Source organism: Leptidea sinapis, chromosome 29, assembly GCF_905404315.1.
Source record: "Leptidea sinapis chromosome 29, ilLepSina1.1, whole genome shotgun sequence".
Classification (NCBI taxonomy): Eukaryota; Metazoa; Arthropoda; class Insecta; order Lepidoptera; family Pieridae; genus Leptidea; species Leptidea sinapis.
In genome coordinates, this window is record NC_066293.1 from 10,290,929 (window position 1) to 10,313,031 (window position 22,103).

The 22,103-nt window shown below is 36.7% G+C and overlaps 2 protein-coding genes across 6 annotated transcripts in view; one reads left to right on the plus strand and one right to left on the minus strand.

The window, feature by feature from the left end:
• The window catches only part of LOC126973520 (uncharacterized), a 38,023-nt gene extending 28,221 nt beyond the window's left edge, over nt 1-9,802 (plus strand). The window contains exons 2-5 of the mRNA XM_050820853.1: nt 5,033-5,137; nt 7,421-7,558; nt 8,489-8,603; nt 8,958-9,802. Coding sequence (XP_050676810.1) covers nt 5,087-5,137; nt 7,421-7,558; nt 8,489-8,603; nt 8,958-9,625 — 972 coding nt within the window. The 5' untranslated portion in view covers nt 5,033-5,086 and the 3' untranslated portion in view covers nt 9,626-9,802. The remainder of the gene's footprint in view (nt 1-5,032; nt 5,138-7,420; nt 7,559-8,488; nt 8,604-8,957) is intronic.
• Nucleotides 9,803-10,343: 541 nt separating this feature from the next.
• LOC126973432 (spectrin beta chain) overlaps nt 10,344-22,103 on the minus strand; it is a 152,340-nt gene continuing 140,580 nt past the window's right edge. For 3 of the 5 annotated variants that reach the window (XM_050820693.1, XM_050820690.1, XM_050820691.1), the window contains 7 exons: nt 21,789-22,003; nt 19,961-20,073; nt 19,423-19,492; nt 18,895-18,986; nt 17,110-17,694; nt 13,749-13,830; nt 10,344-12,340 (listed from right to left, as the gene is read on the minus strand). In XM_050820693.1, the coding sequence (XP_050676650.1) occupies nt 12,229-12,340; nt 13,749-13,830; nt 17,110-17,694; nt 18,895-18,986; nt 19,423-19,492; nt 19,961-20,073; nt 21,789-22,003 (1,269 nt within the window). In that variant the 3' untranslated portion in view covers nt 10,344-12,228. The remainder of the gene's footprint in view (nt 12,341-13,748; nt 13,831-17,109; nt 17,695-18,894; nt 18,987-19,422; nt 19,493-19,960; nt 20,074-21,788; nt 22,004-22,103) is intronic. The other 2 variants (XM_050820692.1, XM_050820694.1) reach the window with 2 other exon arrangements.

Genomic DNA, 22,103 nt, shown 5'->3' on the forward strand with positions numbered 1-22,103 from the left:
ACATTCTAACAAATTTAAACAGTAAAAGAATTAAATTTTTATTATCCAAGGGCAAAAGCCATAGCTTTGCAACTGCTCTTTTTAGAGTTATAGGTTTTTATCATAAAAGAAAATAAAATTGTTTTGTACATTTTCTGGGATAAAAAAAAGGAAAACCTACATCGGCCAACAAAAGACTATCTAGGCTTAATCGAGTAGTAGGCATAAGAAGTTTACCTATGTTTGTCCCTAGTGTCCCATACCTTCATTCATCCTGATACAACGGTTGTTGTAAAATACCATCAATAGTTACATTATTAAAACGAGTGATTATATAACTTAGAATCTGAAAAATTACGTGTAACGTCGTTACATTGATAGAAATTTCCACACATTTCCTTTATAGGTATAACAAAGCGTATGTAGAAAAAGGTTTAAGACTGCGTGCTCAAGGGAAATCGGATGTATATATTTCTTGCTTAACCTATTGGAACAATGCATCGCGGGAAACTAATAATTACACAAAAACATTATCCGTTTTGTTTGCGGGTTTTCTCATTAGTGTACATTCGTTCTCTACGAAGCTACGTTTTAGATCTAATGAAACCTCTTCGGTAAAAGAACTCTTTAGAATATTTTGGCGGTAAAAATGACATCTGTCAAGACAGTTACAGTTTTCGTTTTAGTGTTTTCTACTGTGTCATGCTGGATTGTGGATAGGGCGGTAATTAATAAGTTCGATATTCAAACTACGACGGAGGACTGTAGCGAGGCTACGACCACAGATAGTGATGTAATAGAAGGAGAGACTGCAGCAGAAGCTACAGAATTTGCAGAAACTCTAGAGTCGAGTTCCGATGATATCGATATTAGAAGTCGGGAAGATCAGGATTATCAGACGACGATTACACCTGACTTTGCGTATCAAAGTTACATGGAGAAGAGGGTAAGTTGAATGTTATATAAACAAAATTAAAAAAATAGGAAGAAAGAAAAAAAGAAACACATCAACGTCACAAAACACTCACAGGATAAATTTATAAGAATAAGATAAAAGTACTAAACAAACCGAAAAAAAACGTATTTAAATTGATTTAATATTGGAGAGTTCTTGTGCAGTGCAGGAAATGGGTCACCGACCCAGGATTATCTCTCACACGGCTGTGGCTATGAAAAAGCACTGATCTTATTGCATTTTTCTTACAGCTATCAGCTGTTTTGAAAATGTTAATAAGTAGGTAGGTAGAAAATAAAACACAATGGTCTAATAATCCTTTTACAAATAAAAATGGTATATTTCTAGTCACTCAATCAATTTCAGCAGGTCATTTAGAGCAGGATATGTCCAATAAAAATGACGGTTCAGATCTAATAAAGTTCGTAACATTGACTTTAACCAGCTCATTGGAACCATAAGGCATGGTCCAAAGTTTTGTTGAAAAGTCTCTTGCTGTTAGATAACCGATAAAATCAGGCCAGGGAAAAGTATTAATTAATTTAGTGTGCGTTACAAGCTACGTACATCTTCGTGCCCTTTGGTGTCGAGACACTTGGCCCGTGGGGCCCAGAGGCGCGGAGAATGTTCATAATACTATCTTCGCTTGTTCCAGATATATCGCGATGAGTCAATTCATAGATTGAAATCTCTTACATATATTATAGCCTGTATCCTATTGATACTTGGCTCATTTTACTGCTCTTTAACCATAATAATTTCATTTGTACCAGAAAAGCGGGAATCTTCATTCCTACAGATAAAAATATTGTGCTGTAGCTCCCTAGTTCTGACAGCATGCCATCACACCAATCTTTAGTATTCGAAGGAATTATTTCTGTCGCTATCGACAACACGGATATATTAAATAGAACTATTTCTCTAGAATTATTACATATTTTGTGCAAACCAATTAATTCTGCATTACTTAACATAAAACCCTTTCATACACATTATAAGTATTTCGGAAACTCACGAGATTTCACAAAGCCAAAGTGTACCTACTTATTTATATGTAATTTTTTTTAATTATTTAATTTTCGCGTACGACAGTCAAGAGCATGTCGGGGACTCGAACCCAATTTTAACTTACCAAAAAGTGTCTAATACGGCTAAACAAGTTTTCACTTTCTAATTTGGAAGTTTCTAAAGTGCTTTTTCAAGATTCACGACAGTACATTACGTACCGCAGAGTTTGGATTGTCATATTGATCTGAACTTGCTTTCTTGTATAATAAAGCATACACATAAAAACTCGAGAGTAATCACCAGGGGTTAAATTTTCCTGCTTGCATTTAATCAACAATATACGCATTTTTAAATTCTTAAATTCTTGAAGTAAGGAAAGTATTTAATACGTGCATACTACCATGCTTATTGTACGGTTGTCAGACATGGGCATTGACAGAGCAACTAGCCAACAAAATTAAAATTTGTCAGAATGGAATAGAAAGAAGCACAATAGGACTAAAAAGAAAGGATCGTGTGAAATTAAAAGAAATTAAAAAGAAGACAAATTTTAAGAATGCATACAAAACATTCAAACAATTAAAATGGAAATGGACAGGTCATATGATAAGAGAAAAGACAGAGAAATGGGCAAGACTAATAACTGAATGGCAACCACTAGATAGCAAAAGAAATAGAGGTAGACAGCCTATGAGATGGGAAGACGACATCAAGAAAATAGCGGGGCAACTATGGACTCGTATAGCAAAAGATAGGAAGAATGGAAATCTTTGGAGGAGGCCTATGTCGGAAGACAAGCTGTACCACAGTAAAAACCGTTTGCCGATAGCATTTAGAGGCACTTTTTTACTATTTTAGTACCTAGTATGTAAAATTTGTACAGTAATAAAGGCTTTTTTATTATTTATTTTATTTTATTTTATTTATACGCATTTTACGCACTCACCCACACACATAGGTATCACGGTAATGTAAAGATTCTACAATCGAATGCCAAATATGGGTGTATTGCCGCCATTTGTAATAACTACAATCGCACGCTACCAAATTAATATTCCAAGAAGTTCCGATGTTGCGTGTCCGTTAACATGTCAGTTACATCGGTGCTAGACAAAATTTTATTTTCGGAAAAGTATATTGCGTAAAGTAAGTTTTGACTCTTTAAATACTCTAAATGATAGATAGATAGATGATGGTAGATGCTCTTTTGCGTCACGGCCTATCTATCCTGCCTAAAATCGGCAGGTCGTATCAGTCGTCACGCCAGCATTAATGAAGTCATCCGCAGGGCATTTGCCGCTCTTAATATACCACCTGGTTTAGAGCCTAATTGTATTACCCGCTGCGATGGCAAGCGTCCTGATGGAATGACACTGGTGGCTTGGGCACGGGGAAGGGCGCTGGTGTGGGACGCGACGTGCGTTAACTCTCTGGCTCTTTCTCACGTCCAAGTTACGTCAGTTGGTGCTGGGGCTGCTGCTTCGACTGCCAAAGACGGCAAGCGTTGCACATAATATGTCGGTCTCAGTGAGCCTTACATCTTTGTGCCGTTTGGTGTAGAGACACTTGGCCCGTGGGGCCCAGAGGCGCGGAGAATGTACAAAGTACTATTTTCGTGCATCAATACTGGAAACCCAAGCGCTGACACCTATATTGGTCAACGGATCAACCTAGCTATCCAACGCGGAATTGCTGCTAGTATTCTTGGTACGCTTACCCGTAATGATAGTTTTATTTTATTGTAATCATAGTATTGTAAATATGTAGAAGTAATATGTAAGAACAACTAAATAAAATATTATTTACCCTTAAAAATACGTGGAACAAAAATGTATAAGATAGCATTTGAAATAAACAAGTACTTATAGCTGATAAAGTGATGGTTGAGCTCGAAAATATAAACCTCAGCCAAATTGAGTAGGTAGTTTCACTGTTCATTAAATTACAGTATTGTAGGTAATGTAATTTAATGATTCTAAGCACTAACTACCCAACGTAACTAGACCGCTTGCAATAAAATGCACTTATGTGTGTCAATCAATAACGACAATGCGAAACCATCGAATCTAGTCCACTACCAAACCGCGTCCAATGGTTCGGCCGTATCAAATCGGCTCATGTGTTTGAGCTATAACTTCGTTCAAATGTGACTCTTAAGGCAATCTGCAGACTAACGAACAAGCAAAAACAAAGCAAGAAACAGGTTCTTTTGTTGGATAAAATTTTGGAATCCTATGTAATTATTTAATTTGTTTTAAACGTAAATTAAATTATTTGTGATAAGTAATTATAACTACTATGTTTAATTATTAAAGGTTAGAAGGCTTAGCGGGAAGCGAAGCGATGCAAATCTACCGCCTGAGCCCTCGTGGTTTTTTAAAATTTTATGTTATACAATATACAGGTTGTACTACGACTATACCAAACTGAGGGGATGTACTTTAAATAAAGAACGCTTCAATTCATATTTTAGAAGAAAAAAAGCGGCCCGGAGTTCTGATAGACGTGACTTAAACATTTACGTGTGTATTTTTTGAATCGTCAGTAAATATTTTATTGTGCAGGAAATACTTTTGAATGTAGGTTTTATTTATTATTATCAACTTCTTTAGTATACTAGACTAGAAAAATGATATTACATATCATTTAACGCGTTATTGTATTATAAGTATCATTTTACATACAAAAATTGCAATATGCGGTGGAGTCGTGTGCCAGTTCCATTCCTCAAATATATACGACGGGACTGGTCTATGCGTCAACTCGTGAACGAGAGAACGTGAACTCGTCACAACGAATGAACTGCGTGTATCACACAACACGACCTATAGTTAATAAATCTGATATGATATCGTTTATATTTATTAAATTTTTACATTTTATGAAAAATTTAATTAATTAATTAATTAATTACCTACTCCTATTGATTTAAGAGTGGCCGTACAGTTTCTTGTATGTTGTTCTCACAAGCTCTACTTGCACCGAAGATAATATGATAGATTTAAATATTATAAATAGCATATATAGACGACCCAGTGGTTAGTGGACCCTGCCTACTGACACACTTAAAACGTTGTTCATCGTCACCAGATAGTTGGAGTGCTGCGGAACGGGAGCAATTATCTGGACGGTCTGCGGGCAGCCATGGCCAAGTTTAGAAAAGATCTGGAGAACTGTACTCAATCCGCCACAACGGTAAATATTATTATTTGTAATGTTCCTCGTTTGCTCACGAGTGAAACAACTAATCTTTACTATGTAGCACTACACCGGACACGTCCGCACGCAACCAACAGCCGTGAGCCGATTAGAACTGTCCTTCCGCTGTACTGTGCATTCGTTATATAGCAATCAACGTCACACGGTTAACGTCACTGTCGATGTCGTGACAGTGACAATGATAGTTAACACATACTCTGTTAAGACTAGATGTCAGTACACTACATTATCTATCTAGTGTATATTAATAAGTTAGCTAGAGCTAAGGGCTCTTTCATAGGCCTTACATACCTGACAGTATTCTAGGACTCACTGAGCACAAATTCAAGAAATATATTAAAGCTTCTTTGAAAAAGAAGGCTTACAGTACAGTAGATAATGTATGGGAAAAAGATGGCATGGTTCTGTGCGTGACACCTTAAAATTCTACAATATTATATTAAGTAGGCTAAGTTGTTATATGATTTAAAATTTATTGAAGTAAGCGTTACTTTGCGGAAATCCAAAATTACACAAATGATTTAAGTTTTCTTTAGTGTTAATTCCGCCAATATTTGTTTTTAAACAATTCGACACGTGTTTCGCCTCTACACGAGGCATCCTCAGGACGTGTTATTTCATGGGACGAGGGTATAAAACAGCGGCTTCCGGCCCATTTGATTCAGTGTCGTGCCAGATTTTGGCGAAACAACACGTCCTGAGGATGCCTCGTGTATAGTCGAAACACGTGTCGAATTGTTTAAAAACAAATATTGGCGGAATTAACACTAAAGAAGACTTAATCATTTGTATGTTATACGATTTAAAAGATGGGCTGTGAGTTTGTGCCCCTTTACGAACTGTTGTAACTTCATGGTTGCTATATGTTCTGTTATTGTCACTATGTTAAATACATATTTCTATTCTATTCTATTGTCATGACCGCACTTAGAAAGCTTATAAGACTACAGAATCGTTCCGCAAATAATTTATTGCAATAACCCGTTACACACTGATACACATAACCAATAACACATTCGCAGTTGTATCGTTTGATATATCGCACTTAGTGTTCACTTCACTATTCACGTGCACCTCTATATATACCCCAAAGGATTAATCTCAAATGATGACAAACAATAAACGAAAAAAAATAAACCAGTTGATTACGTAACATCTGGTTATGTTATACTCCACTTTAGTTTGCCAGACATAAGGTCTAGATTGCTCTGGTCCGGATTCTAGTACCTATCGAACTTTATGGTTCTCGTGAAAATTCTACGTGACCTTTGCCACGATATGGTTAATTATTACTTCATGATTGAAGTTATGTTTCACTGTGGTGAAACCTTTATATAACAAAGTTGAAGGATTTTAGAAAATATTCGATTTACAAAGTAATTTGCCACATACCACAAGATAGATATTTTATATTGAGGTTATAAAGGTCAAAGATTCGTTTTTATTTATTTATTTATTGCTAATTATAATTATTTACTAAATGCGGCATGATTCGTAAATAAGGGTACCTTCCAAAATGTAAAAACCGTTTAAAATTGTTTCGTGCGGTGTTAATCAAATACTAGATAAATTTAACTAATAAAGCGTGGAGCTACTAACCCGTTTACATAAAAAAAAAAAACAAAAAAAGTACAATTCACCCAAGTATATCAATTTTCACAATATAAGGAACGCCGACCCATATAAGTAATCTAGTAGCGCCATGTCAGCACAGGCCAGCGCCAACGCTACCGTGGGACAAGTTGATGTCAGTACACCTTTTTTTTATGAAAATAAGGGACGAGACGAGCTGAACGCTTAGCTGATGGTAATTGATACGCCCATTACAATGCAGTGCCGAACAGGATTATTGGAAAACCCAAAAATGCTCACGGCAGAAATAGGCACCGTTGTGGTACCCAAAATCAAGCCGGCATCCGGTGCAAAGGAGCCTCCCAATGGTAAACCACCTACTTGTCCCACGGTACATACTTGCTGTAGCCTCTAAGAACGCGTAGGTGAGTAGCTTCCACGTAATTAAAACGGGTGATTAAAATTTTTAAGATTAATAGTTTGTTTGTTTGAAATATGTAATTAATTTTTTTATGATTACCGTTAAGTAGTCCTGGGTAGTACCGTTGATGGTAGCACCGTTGTTGCGCTGTACAGCTGTAGAACAAGCAATCCATATTAAAAAACATTTTCTTCTTTTTGAAACGTTTTTTGAACATCGTCGCAAATTTGTATTTGAAGGATGCCCCAACCACGTTGCTCCCACAGAACGAGTCTCCAGACGAGGCGTCTGCGAAGACTCCGTGCGAGAGAATCATAGAAGCCAGTGGCCAGGTCACCAGGATCTCGGAGTTGGCACTCTGGGCAACCAATCAGCTTAAGGAGAGGAAATTTGCGGAAAACAAGGTTTAGTATCACTATTCATACAAATTGTAATAAAATAAGAAATCCTAGTTTAACTTGATAATAAATATACTTTGATTTACGTACGCGGGTGTATAGAGACCTAATGGGAGTGCAACAAAACAGATATTAGTTATTGGACAGCATGAAGTGCACCGTTTTATTTATTTATTGGAAACTTTACAATAGCACACTTATAGATTTTTGCTACTTTCTAATCATAAAACAATAAAAATTATATATATCTGAGTATATCTACACTTGTTTTCGCTCTTCCTTCAAATACGTAGGTTGAAACATTTTGAGTGTTGCATAAATTGTATTAAAACAATATATAAAGTGGTGAAGCTGTTAATTGATTTAAAACTTAAAGAGTAAATTAGAAGTGTGTCAATGTGTTTGTTGCCACTTCTTCTCCGAAGTGACCTAAACCCAACTGATCTCTATTTTGAGCAATTCACGCACACTGACATAAAGTGTCATACACTGTACAAATCGCGAGTGCAAGACAATTTTTATTGGTTGTTTAACAGCAAGTGACTCTATATAGACGTATAAATTATCTAAGAATATTATTCTATTGTCACTATTAATTTGAGATGCGCTCGGGTGAAGATTTCTGCCAAGGTTGACTATAGTGACAAAACTGGCTAGCCGGTCATCTGATACAACATCTTTTATTCAATATGGCTCAAAAATATTATGTCTCCAAGTTTGCGGATTATTAGAAGGTTACATAAAGTGGCTGTCTGAGACAAGAAGTTTCTTGTAATTCGAAGCGTTGTAGCACGATTGGAGGATGCATGACGGCTAGATAATTTATACTTTATCTATAGAGTCTCTTGCTGTACGACAATCGATGAAAACAGGACAATAATATTAGTTTTATATCATTATAAATAGATGTTTTATATAGTTATAAATTTTCTCCAGAACACAGCTAAAGATGAAGAGGAGAAACTGTTGATGAAGTTGGCTTGGTTCTTGGACCAACTGGCTCGGTTGACCGGGTACGAACCGGAGCTAGCTGATGCCACTACCACTCCAGGTTAGTATCAGATCGAGGACTGCAGCATTCTACAATTCTTTGGACTCTTTAGAACTTTAGAGAGAATCATAATTCCCGACGAACTGATAAAGTGTTCACAACATTTAGATGTGTGGTGTTCTAAGTTACCATTTATTTTAACCTTGACTAATTTAAGAAAAAATGAAATATTATTATAATTCTTCTTAAACCAATTTGGTATAGCTAAAATACTACAGTTTATTTTAATTATTTATATATCCTGTTATTGGAAACACATAATACTATAATTTTTTAAATAATATTTTTTTAGACAATTTTATGTAGTTTTCTGTGTAGAAAATATTATAATAATTGGTGCCCATTAAATTCCAGCCCTGGATGACACAACAGAAACTGAAGAAGATAAAATCGGTACTCTTGAAATTATGGATTCCGTGGAAAACGGACCAAGTGTAACTTTGCCGCCAAAAAGGTCGATTCAAAAGCGCTCACTAAATGATCCAACGACGGTATTCGTTCAGAATTTCATTAAACACAAAGTATGGAATAATGATAATACTGATAATAATAATAACCACAAAACATTCGATGTACAAAACGAATTACAAGCGAAAAGGAAACAAAAACGCACTATTAAATTTCCCACGATTATGTGGGAAGTTTTCAAACCAAAAAACATCATAGAGAAAGTGAAACGACTACAGGTTGGTTTGAAAAAATTCCAAACTCCCGGCATAGGTGTCGCTGTTACAAAAACTATACGGAAGAGAGCAGCTAACTACGCCAATGAATTTTCTGTACCGAAAGTTCCCGAAAATCCAATGCAGGATATTAGTTATTACGTGAAAAATAAAGTAGGTACATATATAAGTCCGGATATAGTGCAAGAGTTGCAGGTAAAAGATAACATGGAGAAGATACTGGATAGAGGAAATATAAATAATGTTTGGTTTTACGGATCAAATGTCAAACTCGGAATACAACCAATCTCGAAGTCAGTTAATGAGAGCTCCTCAGATTCGCACAGCACTAATTTGTAAAGACACTAATTATTATTACCATAGTTTTCTCATAATTCTTAGAAATTTTAAAATACCTATAAAGGAGATTTTTAGAAATAGTACCTACTTTCATTTACATCAATACAGTGTGTACTATATTAGTGATTTACCTGAGTAGGTATTAATTATTTGGCAACACTCTGACATGTCACCAAAATGTCATGGTCTTAAATAGTTTAATTTTTTTATGATATGACGATAAATTATAAATATTCTCAGAGGCACAATATTTTCCCAAACGAATAAATTGCATTTTTTCCATTAGTCTGATGAATGGGCTATATGATTTTCATGTAGTAGGAAGTCTTAAAAATTTATTAAAAGAATTAAAGACACACGGATTTACAAACGAATAGAAATTCAGTATAATAACATCTTTTTTTTGATGAGTTTTTAGGAAATTGTTGTATGAAATTAAAATGAAACAATAGACATTTATATCGGTATTTGCCTCCGCTTGTATACGATCAGGCATAATGATATTTATATCCCAATTTTTAACATCTCGTCCCCCACATCCAGTTCAGCAATTCTGAGGTCTACAAGAGACTTGGGGGTTTGGGCGCATTTTAACTTCTTATTAAGTATGTCCAAAGGCTTAACTTAACAATTAATAAATTAACTTAATAACATTTAAAATACATTTTTTTACAGCAGAGTATATGTAAGATAAAATTGAAACAATAAAACAATAGAATACGCAAAAAATATATTTATTACATAAAAACTTAATTTAATAATATGAGGTTGTAAACACGACCTACCGATAATATGATGGAGTACATTTTAATTTAGTTAAGTAGCAACATTACACAGAAAATATCACAAAAAATAATTAGTAATTTAGATTAATTTAATATTTAGCTTTACCTTAAAACGCAATTACCAATTTTATAAAGATTTAATTAGTTACGTTTTCTATAGAGTATTTGTAATTATTTATATTTTTTTCACGGCCATTCTACTTTTAAAATAAAAAAAAATCGGCAAAAGGCGAATTCGTATTTCATTTTAAATTAACATTAAACTATTGCTACCTAACTAAAGAGGTTTTCGCCACCCAACGTGTATATAAACTAACGAAAATCAACAGTGCTTAATATAACATAGTGGAAATCTTGTACTTTAACATATTACATAACTGAAACATACTTTGGTGGCGAAATACTACTTCCACAGATACAGAAAGCGCCACAGATAACAGAACTATTACAACGTAAGAGATGTCAAATGTTACCAACTGTCATATGTGGAGGAAAGTGGTAAAATAGAGGTAGAATTTATATGCCCATAAGCCTAACGGGGGTTTCTTGTGATCGAATATAATTAAAAATACATTAGTTTTTTATTGTATTTTGGTTTGAGCTGGTGGTATTGCTACCAATGCTCTAAATAAATCAAACAAAAAAATAACCAACTGTCATCTGTAGGGAACTGATTAAGACATTGACATATGAGTGAAGATTGAATTATAGTTTGGTTTGATGGTTACGTAATAAAAAAAATAAAGAATAATTATATAGTTTGACAATTAACAGCAAAAAGATGACATTATTATTAATAGTATAGTTTAACATTGAAATGTTTATATATTAAACGAAATAAGCATTGTAATATTTCTATTAAATAAATATGCGCTTTCTAATTCTATGTGTCGTTTTTGTATATAATTTAATTAATGATGAATAAATAAGAGAAATAACCACGTGATGTTTTTTTTCTCAACAGCCGAAATTATGCAAAAATATTATGAACAACATGTGTTTACAAATTTATATCTGCTTTGTCATAAAACAATAAAATAACTTAAGCTACAAATATTTTACGTCGAATCATGATTTTTAGGATACTACGGAATGATTATACTAATTCAGTGTTGCCAGATCGTGTTATATTGTTTAGTTTACCTTCAAAGTAGATGAACTAGTCAAATAAAGTTGAAGAAAAAATAATATTTATATTCATAATTGCTTACCACGTAATTTTATTTTTTTTTCACATTTCAAGATTAGTTCTTTAGTAAGACATCGCCCAATTGTAATTGATATGCTCAAATAATTCAGCAAATATTGATTATTACTATAACGTATCTTAAACAAATAAAAAAGGTGTGTACTGTGTAGACCATATGACTGAAATAATACAAAATATTAATTTATAAAATTGTTCAAGAACGAAAAGAAAGTACGAAATTATCAAGAAATCACCGTTCCCGTAACGCTAGCGTTCGCTCGTAAAGCTCTCGTCATGCATTGCCAGCCAATGAAACCTCAACACCGGATCTGGAAACACTGAATTTAAAGTTGGTCCCAAGTTGTTCCACGTTTGTGACACACGAATAATGCTTAATTTTCACATTACGTAATAATAATAATAATAATTGATAACATCAAAAGGCACATAGCTTACCCTAAACTATACATTAGAAAGGCACAAAAAAGACGAGAATTTTCTGACATAGCAATACCAATAATGAAACGTCACACGTCAAACAAACGTCAGCGTGTCAAAGTGACACAAGGGATAGTGAATGAGTAAACAAGTCAAATGATTGTAAGAACATGTGGTAGAAGAGTAATAGGTTACATATGACTTTGTGGTCTCTTCTTCCTGCTGAAGAGACCTCCGAAGACTCCCTTCTTGTCTTTCTTCTCCTTTGTACCGCCCACGGAGAGCTCTGACTCACCCGACGATCTAATAGATTAAAAACAAATTTGCATGAGAATATTAAGGCGCGTTCATATATGACGAAAGCATATTTAAATGTATATCCGTATGAAGACGTATTCGTTGAAAACAAAAATTATAAATATAGCATCTAGCCTTATTAAAATTTCTGTAGGACTTACGGCCGTTCTCAACATACTATCTACAGATAGAGATAAATTACTACCTTCTACTGTCAGTAATTAGCTCGTTAATAATCTGAAGCTGTCCCAATATACCCGATAAGTCATTCTTATCGCCTTATATTGGGACGCGTGAATTGCAATTTACATACAAAACTTCTATTGTTGGTGCTTATACATCGTCCCATTGACAGACAGCGTGTACGGATAAGGTGAGTTACCGTCGATAAGTTTATTGGGACAGAGAAGTCATCGATAGTTACGATTTTTGTCTCAAGTAAGAGATAGACTCAATATTGGGAACGGCCGTAAGTAACATAATATTTTATCCTTGATTATCATAATACTTAATAAAGTCCCCTTTTTTAATCAAAAAGCCAATGTGTTTATGAAAAAATAAGGTCGAACGACCTGGCAGGTGCTGAAGGAATTTAATAGCAGCTTTTGAAGATATAAGTTACAAGAGAGTGTTGGCCGCGGTGATTACATACCGTTACCATCAGATCAGACAGAAAGAAAAAACAATAGTTGGTAAATGGCCATGAAAGACGATGTACTCGTAAGGCCGCGTCACATCTCATCTTATCAACTACTTGATAAACATCAGTAATGACAGCATCCGTTGGAAGAAAACAAATTCAATTTCGTCCCCTTTAAGGACGTTTAACAACTTCATAAAAGAAACAAAGCTCCGAGGGAAGTAATAGCTGGTCCATGCGTCATGAACCTGTCATGGAAAGCTCTGCGTCATGTTGTTAAATTGTTATATAATTCTCATTTACCCTCAAATGTATCAAATTACAAGTAAACTTTTATAATTCTGACATTTAAGTATTATGTGACCTACAGGACTATTCATTTTAGGGTTTAGAGGTTTGTCTGGGAGAAATTCTAATTTAATAATATATTTTATTTTTAAATTCTTTGTAGCCCAATTATTAAAAAAATTATGACAATAAGGGAAGAGACGAGCAGGATGTTCAGATGATGGTAATTGATACGCTCTGCCTATTACAATGCAGTACCGCTCAAGATTCATGAAAACCCCAAAAATTCTGTGCGGCACTACAATTGCACTCGTCACCTTGAGACATAAGATGTTACTTCTCATTTGACCAGTAATTTCACTAGCTGCGGCACCCCTCAGACCGATACACATCACTGCTTCGCGGCAGAAAAAGGTGCCGTTGTGGTACACACAATCTTGCCGGCATCCATTGCAAAGGAGCCTCCCACTTTTGCAAATTCCTTACCTGGAAGCGGGGCGTGGATCTAAGGCAGGGGAACCCCCACTTCCCGCGACAGACGCAGGCCGAGTGTTGCTCCCACTGTACGCTGTTACGAAAAATAATTATTAGCAATACGGTAGAATCAGTTGCGGTTTGGCAAAAAAACTTTTAAGTAGAAAGGTCGAAGCAACTTTGCAACAATCCACATAAAATTGGCAGCAACATATGAAGGCTGTGATCCTTATTCGCGGTCCCGGATAATACGTATTCCCGGTCTTCATAAAAAATTCACCGAAAAAAGTGAGCCAAAAATAAATAATTTGTAAAAAATATGAAACTGTCAATGTTAATTTAAAAGATTGGAAATGTATTATTGCCACTTTTAGTCATTAACGCTCTTTTCCGAAGTTTCCGAAGGAAATGTCACTTTTGACATTCACAAGTGACATTTCCTTGACCTAGATGAATAAAGTGCTTTACAATTTGATTTGGAATTTTCTAAATGGCTTAATTGCAGGAATTTTTTGAGCAAATAACCGTGGAAATAAAGCAGTTTCATTATTAAATGAAGAATATCCTAATGATGAGTTGGCCAGACACGAAGCTCTGTTTTTGACCAGGTTGTCAAATCCCGGATTGTTGGAGGGTTCTGCTCATGGACAAATTCAGTCAGTGAGTGAAACATCGAATATTCAATTTATTTTAACGACAAAATATTGTTGCAAAGTTGTTTAATTCATATCTATATTGCGCGAGAAAATACCACGATATTCTCCCCTCGTGTACTGTGCACATACTTTAACTTAATCGTGGGGCGTTTGAAATTTTAAAGTTATAATGCACCTCACCTCAGACTGAGAATGTGGGACAATCTTCCGCAAAACACGGGTAGGTAATAATCTTTCTACATTTAAAAAAGATTATTATGGAATTGGTTGGCATCATGTATAAAGATTTTAAAAGAACATTAAATAAAATAAAAACATTACATATTTTAAATACACGTAACATAATAACTAAACGAAAATACCGCCACCAAATAAACACAAACACCCAAACCCACACAAAATAAAGCTAAACACATACACATGTACACTCTGTATTTGCATTTTCATATACCTATACAGGATGCTTAAAATAAATCCTAAAATATATATTTTATTATATCATTAGAATGGGGCCAACATAACAGTAGATGTTGACAACCGCCCAGATTTTACCACTGAAGTAGAACGCGACTAGAAAGCATTTTTAACTAATCTTACGCCTGTAAACTAGTTTACAGATTCAATTCGGATCTCACCAACACAAACTAAACGCAGTTATAATCTAAACGCGTTTAAAAGCTAACCGCCTTTTGGACGTTCAACATATTTGATCGCGTTCAAGAGCTGTCACTGTCGTAATCGTAATATAAACATGACATTTAACAAACTTTGATAATTTTCATACTTATCTATGACAGTTTTGACAGGTATTTGATACATTCTATTGTTTATGACATGTACAGTTTACGTCAACACGCTCAAAAGGTATTGGTGAAATCGCTTTGTGTTTGATCGAGATCAAGACTGGCATTTGAATTCGTTTACGTAAAACTAAGTTTAATAAAACTCAGTTTGATGTGACATTGATGAAATCGGGACTGATTACAGGACCTAGATTACAAAGTGAGCAAATACAAAATATAAAGCAGTTTGACATAAAATTAGGTCAATCAGATTACATGAGATTAAAGAGTAAATATACTATAGTCAAACTAAAGATAATCTAAAAAACAACATAGCTTGTGTAAATATATAAACAGTGATAATATAATAGATAATTAAATAAATAATATCTACAGTATGTTTACACATAAAACTAACTAAATACAATAATATTAGACTATCTACGATCTACGGTGTTATAAATAGAACATACAAGCTTTCTACAGTGTTGCGAACCAGTGAAAAATTTACATTTTATAACAATATCTTATATAATAATTTTTTAACTTTTTTTTTAAATTTCTATGTTGTTAGTAGCTTTATCTACACCCATGCTTTAAATCCGATATAAAATGAAATCACTACAACATTACAACACTCCTTTGGATGATGTAATGGCTACTAGGACTGGCTTTTTTAATGTTAGCAGTAAGCTAACTGTTTCAGAATCTTTTATAGAGGATTTATATTATGGGTGTAGATAAAGTCTTGTATTCAACTGTTGATAATTAGGAGTGTTGTAATGTTGTACTGAATTTCATTACAACACTCGTTTGGATTATGTAATAGTTATTAGGACATTGGTTGTTTTAATGTTGGCAATAAGCTAACTGTTTAAGAATCTTTCATAGAGGATTCATATTATATAGGGTGTAGTTAAAGTCTTGTATGCAACTGTTGATAATTAGGTATTACAACACTCATGTGACAATAGTGTCACATGAGTGTTGATAAACCCACATTAGTGTTTTGATACCCCAACAGTTGCATAAATAACTATTAAATATTTTTTCACTGGCAGCACAACGGAATACCTATAGAAAAAAAAATAGAATACATACAATGCACTTTATGCAGTACATAAAGAAGATGGCTTGATCCTTTAAAAGCAGCACAAAAATAAATATAATTATTCAGAAATAAAACTATTTGAAACGGATATTTACGAAGAATCCGGTATAAAGTAATAATATAATATTTATATAAGCAATTTGAATCAATCAATAGGTACTAATAGTTTAATTTTAATCATACATATAATAAATAGATTAGATAATTTATACGTTTAGAATTAGATACTGCGACAGCTGTGAACACGCGAAAAAAATAGCGACAAACTGTAAGGCTCTATTTTCAGCATAATCACGCACACTTTAACAAAGTGCCTTACAAATCGCGCGTGTAAGACGTAGTTGTTATGCACACTAAAGTAGTAAACCTGGTATGTTGTCGTGCGTTAGTAACAGTAAGAGCCTATCTAGACGTATAAATTACCTACGATAAAAAGGAAAGAATAAAGTTATAAAAATAATATTGGAACAGACAAGAGTCAAAAGGCAATTATAGTTAAACGAAATTATTTTAGGAAAATCGTTAATAATTACTGTAGAAGATTAATTATGTTTTATATAATATTTGGTCCTTCGAACCATCGCCTTTTGATACATATCTTACTAAAAAGCAAAAACAAACCAATCGTTTAAAAAATGGCCCTCAGATAGCGCGAACCATTTATAACCAACTCTATACCATTTTTACTAAGTTCCAAATACCTAGTCATGTTATATACTATGTATTGAGACTTATACTCAACTCAAATAATGGTGCGCGCCATCTATTAGCCCAAAACAAAATACTTATAAAGTCATAAAGACTTCTGACCAAACCCAACTGACCAAGTTCGCTCGCCGTATAGAAGTGTGAAGTCGTCTCCACGCCCTGCCAATTACTGTTCCAGCCAGCGGAATTTCTGTTTGGCTCCTTCTCTTGAGAACTCTTCACCTTCTGCTGGTAACTGTTCACCAGCGATGACACCGACTGCTTCTCCCCACTATTTCTATTGTCAATTCTTTCCGAATATCTATATTCATATGTTCCTTCATTTGCATTTTTGTCAAATCTTTCGCTGGAACTTCGCTCATTAGAATTCCTGTCTTTAGACCTGTCATTGTCAAGCAAGGCCCGGTCTTTAGACCTGCGGTCACCAACCTGCAGCCTTTCTGGTACAGCTGGCCCCTGTTCGGATATAATTGAACCCCTTTCAGACATAAATGATCCTCTTTCTGGGACGTTCGGCCCCCTTTCTGGCACGTTTGGTCCCCTTTCCGGTACGTTTGGGCCTCTTTCTGGTACGTTTGAAACCCTTTCCGGTACATTCGTACCTCTTTCCGGTACGTTTGGTCCCCTTTCTGGCAAGGCCGGCGCTCTTTCTGGAATAACTGGTGGGCGATCTTTTCCAATTAGCATTGGTCCTTCAGCGGCTATATTTCGAATGTTCAAAAATGATTGATTATGTTACATTAATTTATAAACTGGAATTGAAATACAAAAATAATTAACAGTATAATTTACATAGAAAAATCGAACTATTTCGGGTATAAAACCCTGTGGTACTTAATTCAAAATAAGTTGAGTCCGCATATTATTCCGCGCATTCGTTGAACACCCGGAAAAACAGCACACGTGATAAAAAAACACAAATGATGTACTCTGCGACACTTTACTTGGAGGCTCTGGTACATCTATCAGACAGGTATTCTATTACAAAACGTTCACAAAGCGATGACATCACAAAAGACAGGCACTATATTAAAACGTAACTCTTATTATACTCTTACACACATAATGGTAAATTTGATGCTGATAATTTTATTTATCCTTTCTTATATTTTAATAATATTAAAAAAAAAACTTCGAAATCGTCATTAAATATAAAGCAATTTTTTTGTCAACATCTTGGACAAAGATATTCTTTGACATTGAATTGTGAATTTGGCAACAAGCAAAATCTCAAATGAAGTTCTTAAGAACTTTGAAGATTTCTGAATCTATTTTACTATATTACCGTATAATTAGAGTATCTTTTTTACTTTAGAATATACGCCATTAGTCTATAATTACCAAAAAAAAACAAGTTCAAATCGATCACCGAGGTACCACCACATATTATTAGGTCATAAATCGAAACCAAACAACAAAAATAATTAAAATATTTTTACGCTTGTGTTAACGAAGACCTTTCATACGATATCCTACATGAAATTATCAAAATTTTCGGTCTTGACAGATAGACGGACAGAAAACAAGTGATGCTATTCTGCTTTTCCTTTTAAGGTACGGAACCATAAAAAGGGTGGGCAATATTTAAAGTGTCGTAAATATGCAGTCAGTTAATAACAACATTATTATATGATAAAAAGACTCAGTAACAACATAAAAATACTTTTAGTGTTGTGCCGTAGGTGCAGGGCCACGTTTTTCTTACGATTTAAGAATGCAAGTGTGAATTGTATTAAAATGTGACATTGGTTTGCTATTTTCAAGGGATATTTTTTTATATTGTATTTATTGCTCATAAATGTGTTTAGAAGATATGATTAACCAGTTATTTTGCAATTTTAAAATTACGGTCGCCTGCACTTCTATAGCGAACCTATTATTATATTATTTTTTAGACATACCTTCTTTCTGTGATCTGATGAACTCGGCGTTAAGGTCACGCCCGTTGGAGAACCGAGAGCGACCCCACGACCCACCAGGGAGTTCCGTATTTCTGTACCAAGTAGACAACATAATTATATAACTGCAAGATTATTGATTATGTTGAAAAATAATTAACGAATCTTAGATATTTTATACGTTTTAGATAGAGCATCTTGCTGCTAGACAATCGTTGAAGACAGGCCAGGTTTAATACTTTAGTGTGCGTGACAAGATACGTCGTACACTCGCGATTTGTATGTAACTTTGTGTAAGTGCTTGCGTGCATTGCTCAAAATAGAGGTAAACTGCAACCCTCAATTTTTTCAATGTTTCCACAGCTGTCACAGTCTATCTAGACGTATAAATCTGATCTAAGTATTCAATTATATCAAGATATTTAAATAACTGTAAAGCTAAAATCTTTTAATTTTTTTTTTATAAAAAGTTCACGTAATTTTACAGTTTCTTTTTTGGTACAGAAGCTAAAATGTTTGACATTAAATTACCTGAGAACAACATCGGCCGCGTCACTGCTAGGAGGTTGTCGTGGTGGTAATGATGGCAGCACTGATGATTCTGTAAAGTTAAATTTAAAATAATATTATCTAACTAGCGGACCCGACAGACGTCCTGTACACTACATCCTCTTTGGACTTATGTACATAATCATAAACAGTCTGACCAATACTCGTACAATTCACACCAATTTCTACGAAAGACCCCGTACCATTAACGCAGTGCTTAGCGTTAACAATAAAGAAATGTATAGAGAGTGATAGCTATCATATTTTATCGACATAACACAACACTTTGGGTCATTGACCGTAATTCCCCTACTCTTGAAACGTACTTTTCTAAGTGACTGTGCGGTAAATACCATAATCATGTATAAAAAAAAGTTTTTTCCACATTCAGTATTTTGTCCATATATCATAATTACATTTTCTATGTTATAAGCTTAATACATATTATTTTCTTTTATGTTGTAGGCGTTTTTTGCGATGGGTGACATAGCAATAGCATTTATTTGTATATAATAGTCACCAATATTCCGTTCGGGTTGCGAGGCCCGGTGCTCCTGCAGGATCTCAGTCTGTGTCCGCACTTTACGTTCCGCCTCTGGTGATGACGTCACTGATTCTGAAGACGAAGCGTTCCTGTGCACAAACATAAAATTTTTTGAATATTATTAATAAATTAAAACTATTTTAAATTTTTATACCGGTTTCTTGGAGAGTCAGGGCATCATGGGCGGGAGAAAAGGAAGCGTAGGACATGATCGGCAGCTGCGGAGGCATACTTGCAAGGTATTTACGACCCATTTAAGCATCATGGCTGAAGAGATACTGCAGCCTCTTCCGGAGGTCATCAGCTGCGAGGTGGGACCGGTCAACACAGGCGGCAGGCTCACCTGAAACGAGAACCTGGCGAACCGCTCCAGCATCATGGCTGAAGAGATACTGTAGCCTCTTCCGGAGGTCATCAGCTACGAGGTGGGACCGGTCAACACAGGCGGCAGGCTCACCTGAAACGAGATCCTGGCGAACCGCTCCAGCATCATGGCTGAACAGATACTGTAGCCTCTTCCGGAGGCTATCAGCTGCGAGGTCGGACCGGTCAACACAGGCGGCAGGCTAACCTGAAACGAGATCCTGGCGAACCACTCCAGCATCATGGCTGAACAGATACTTACTGTAGCCTCTTGCGGACGTCATCGGCGGGCGAGGTGGAGCCGTAGGGCGTGAGCTGCAGCTGCGGCGGCAGGCTCGCGTGGAACGAGATCTTGGCGACCCACTCCAGCATCATGGCTGAACAGATACTTACTGCAGCGTCTTGCAGACGTCATCGGCGGGCGAGGTGGAGCCGTAGAGCGTGAGCTGCAGCTGCGGCGGCAGGCTCGCGTGGAACGAGATCTTGGCGACCCACTCCAGCATCATGGCTGAACAGATACTTACTGCAGCCTCTTGCGGACGTCATCGGCGGGCGAGGTGGAGCCGTAGAGCGTGAGCTGCAGCTGCGGCGGCAGGCTCGCGTGGAACGAGATCTTGGCGACCCACTCCAGCATCATGGCTGAACAGATACTTACTGCAGCCTCTTGCGGACGTCATCGGCGGGCGAGGTGGAGCCGTAGGGCGTGAGCTGCAGCTGCGGCGGCAGGCTCGCGTGGAACGAGATCTTGGCGACCCACTCCAGCATCATGGCTGAACAGATACTTACTGCAGCCTCTTGCGGACGTCATCGGCGGGCGAGGTGGAGCCGTAGAGCGTGAGCTGCAGCTGCGGCGGCAGGCTCGCGTGGAACGAGATCTTGGCGACCCACTCCAGCATCATGGCTGAACAGATACTTACTGCAGCGTCTTGCGGACGTCATCGGCGGGCGAGGTGGAGCCGTAGGGCGTGAGCTGCAGCTGCGGCGGCAGGCTCGCGTGGAACGAGATCTTGGCGACCCACTCCAGCATCATGGCTGAACAGATACATACTGCAGCCTCTTGCGGACGTCATCGGCGGGCGAGGTGGAGCCGTAGAGCGTGAGCTGCAGCTGCGGCGGCAGGCTCGCGTGGAACGAGATCTTGGCGACCCACTCCAGCATCATGGCTGAACAGATACTTACTGCAGCCTCTTGCGGACGTCATCGGCGGGCGAGGTGGAGCCGTAGGGCGTGAGCTGCAGCTGCGGCGGCAGGCTCGCGTGGAACGAGATCTTGGCGACCCACTCCAGCATCATGGCTGAACAGATACTTACTGCAGCCTCTTGCGGACGTCATCGGCGGGCGAGGTGGAGCCGTAGGGCGTGAGCTGCAGCTGCGGCGGCAGGCTCGCGTGGAACGAGATCTTGGCGACCCACTCCAGCATCATGGCTGAACAGATACTTACTGCAGCCTCTTGCGGACGTCATCGGCGGGCGAGGTGGAGCCGTAGGGCGTGAGCTGCAGCTGCGGCGGCAGGCTCGCGTGGAACGAGATCTTGGCGACCCACTCCATCATCATTGCCCGGCTGGCGCAGCTGAACAGGTACTCGGCACCGTCCGTGCACGACAGACGGAACACGTTCGGTCGCTTCGTATAGTCGCTGGCTGGTTCACAGCGTGCCTTAACAATTTACAAAGAGTTAAAGATTAGTTGTATTTACATAATCTATGTGGAAAAGGATCACTTTTGACATTTAAACTATCATTTCTACCTAGAATCG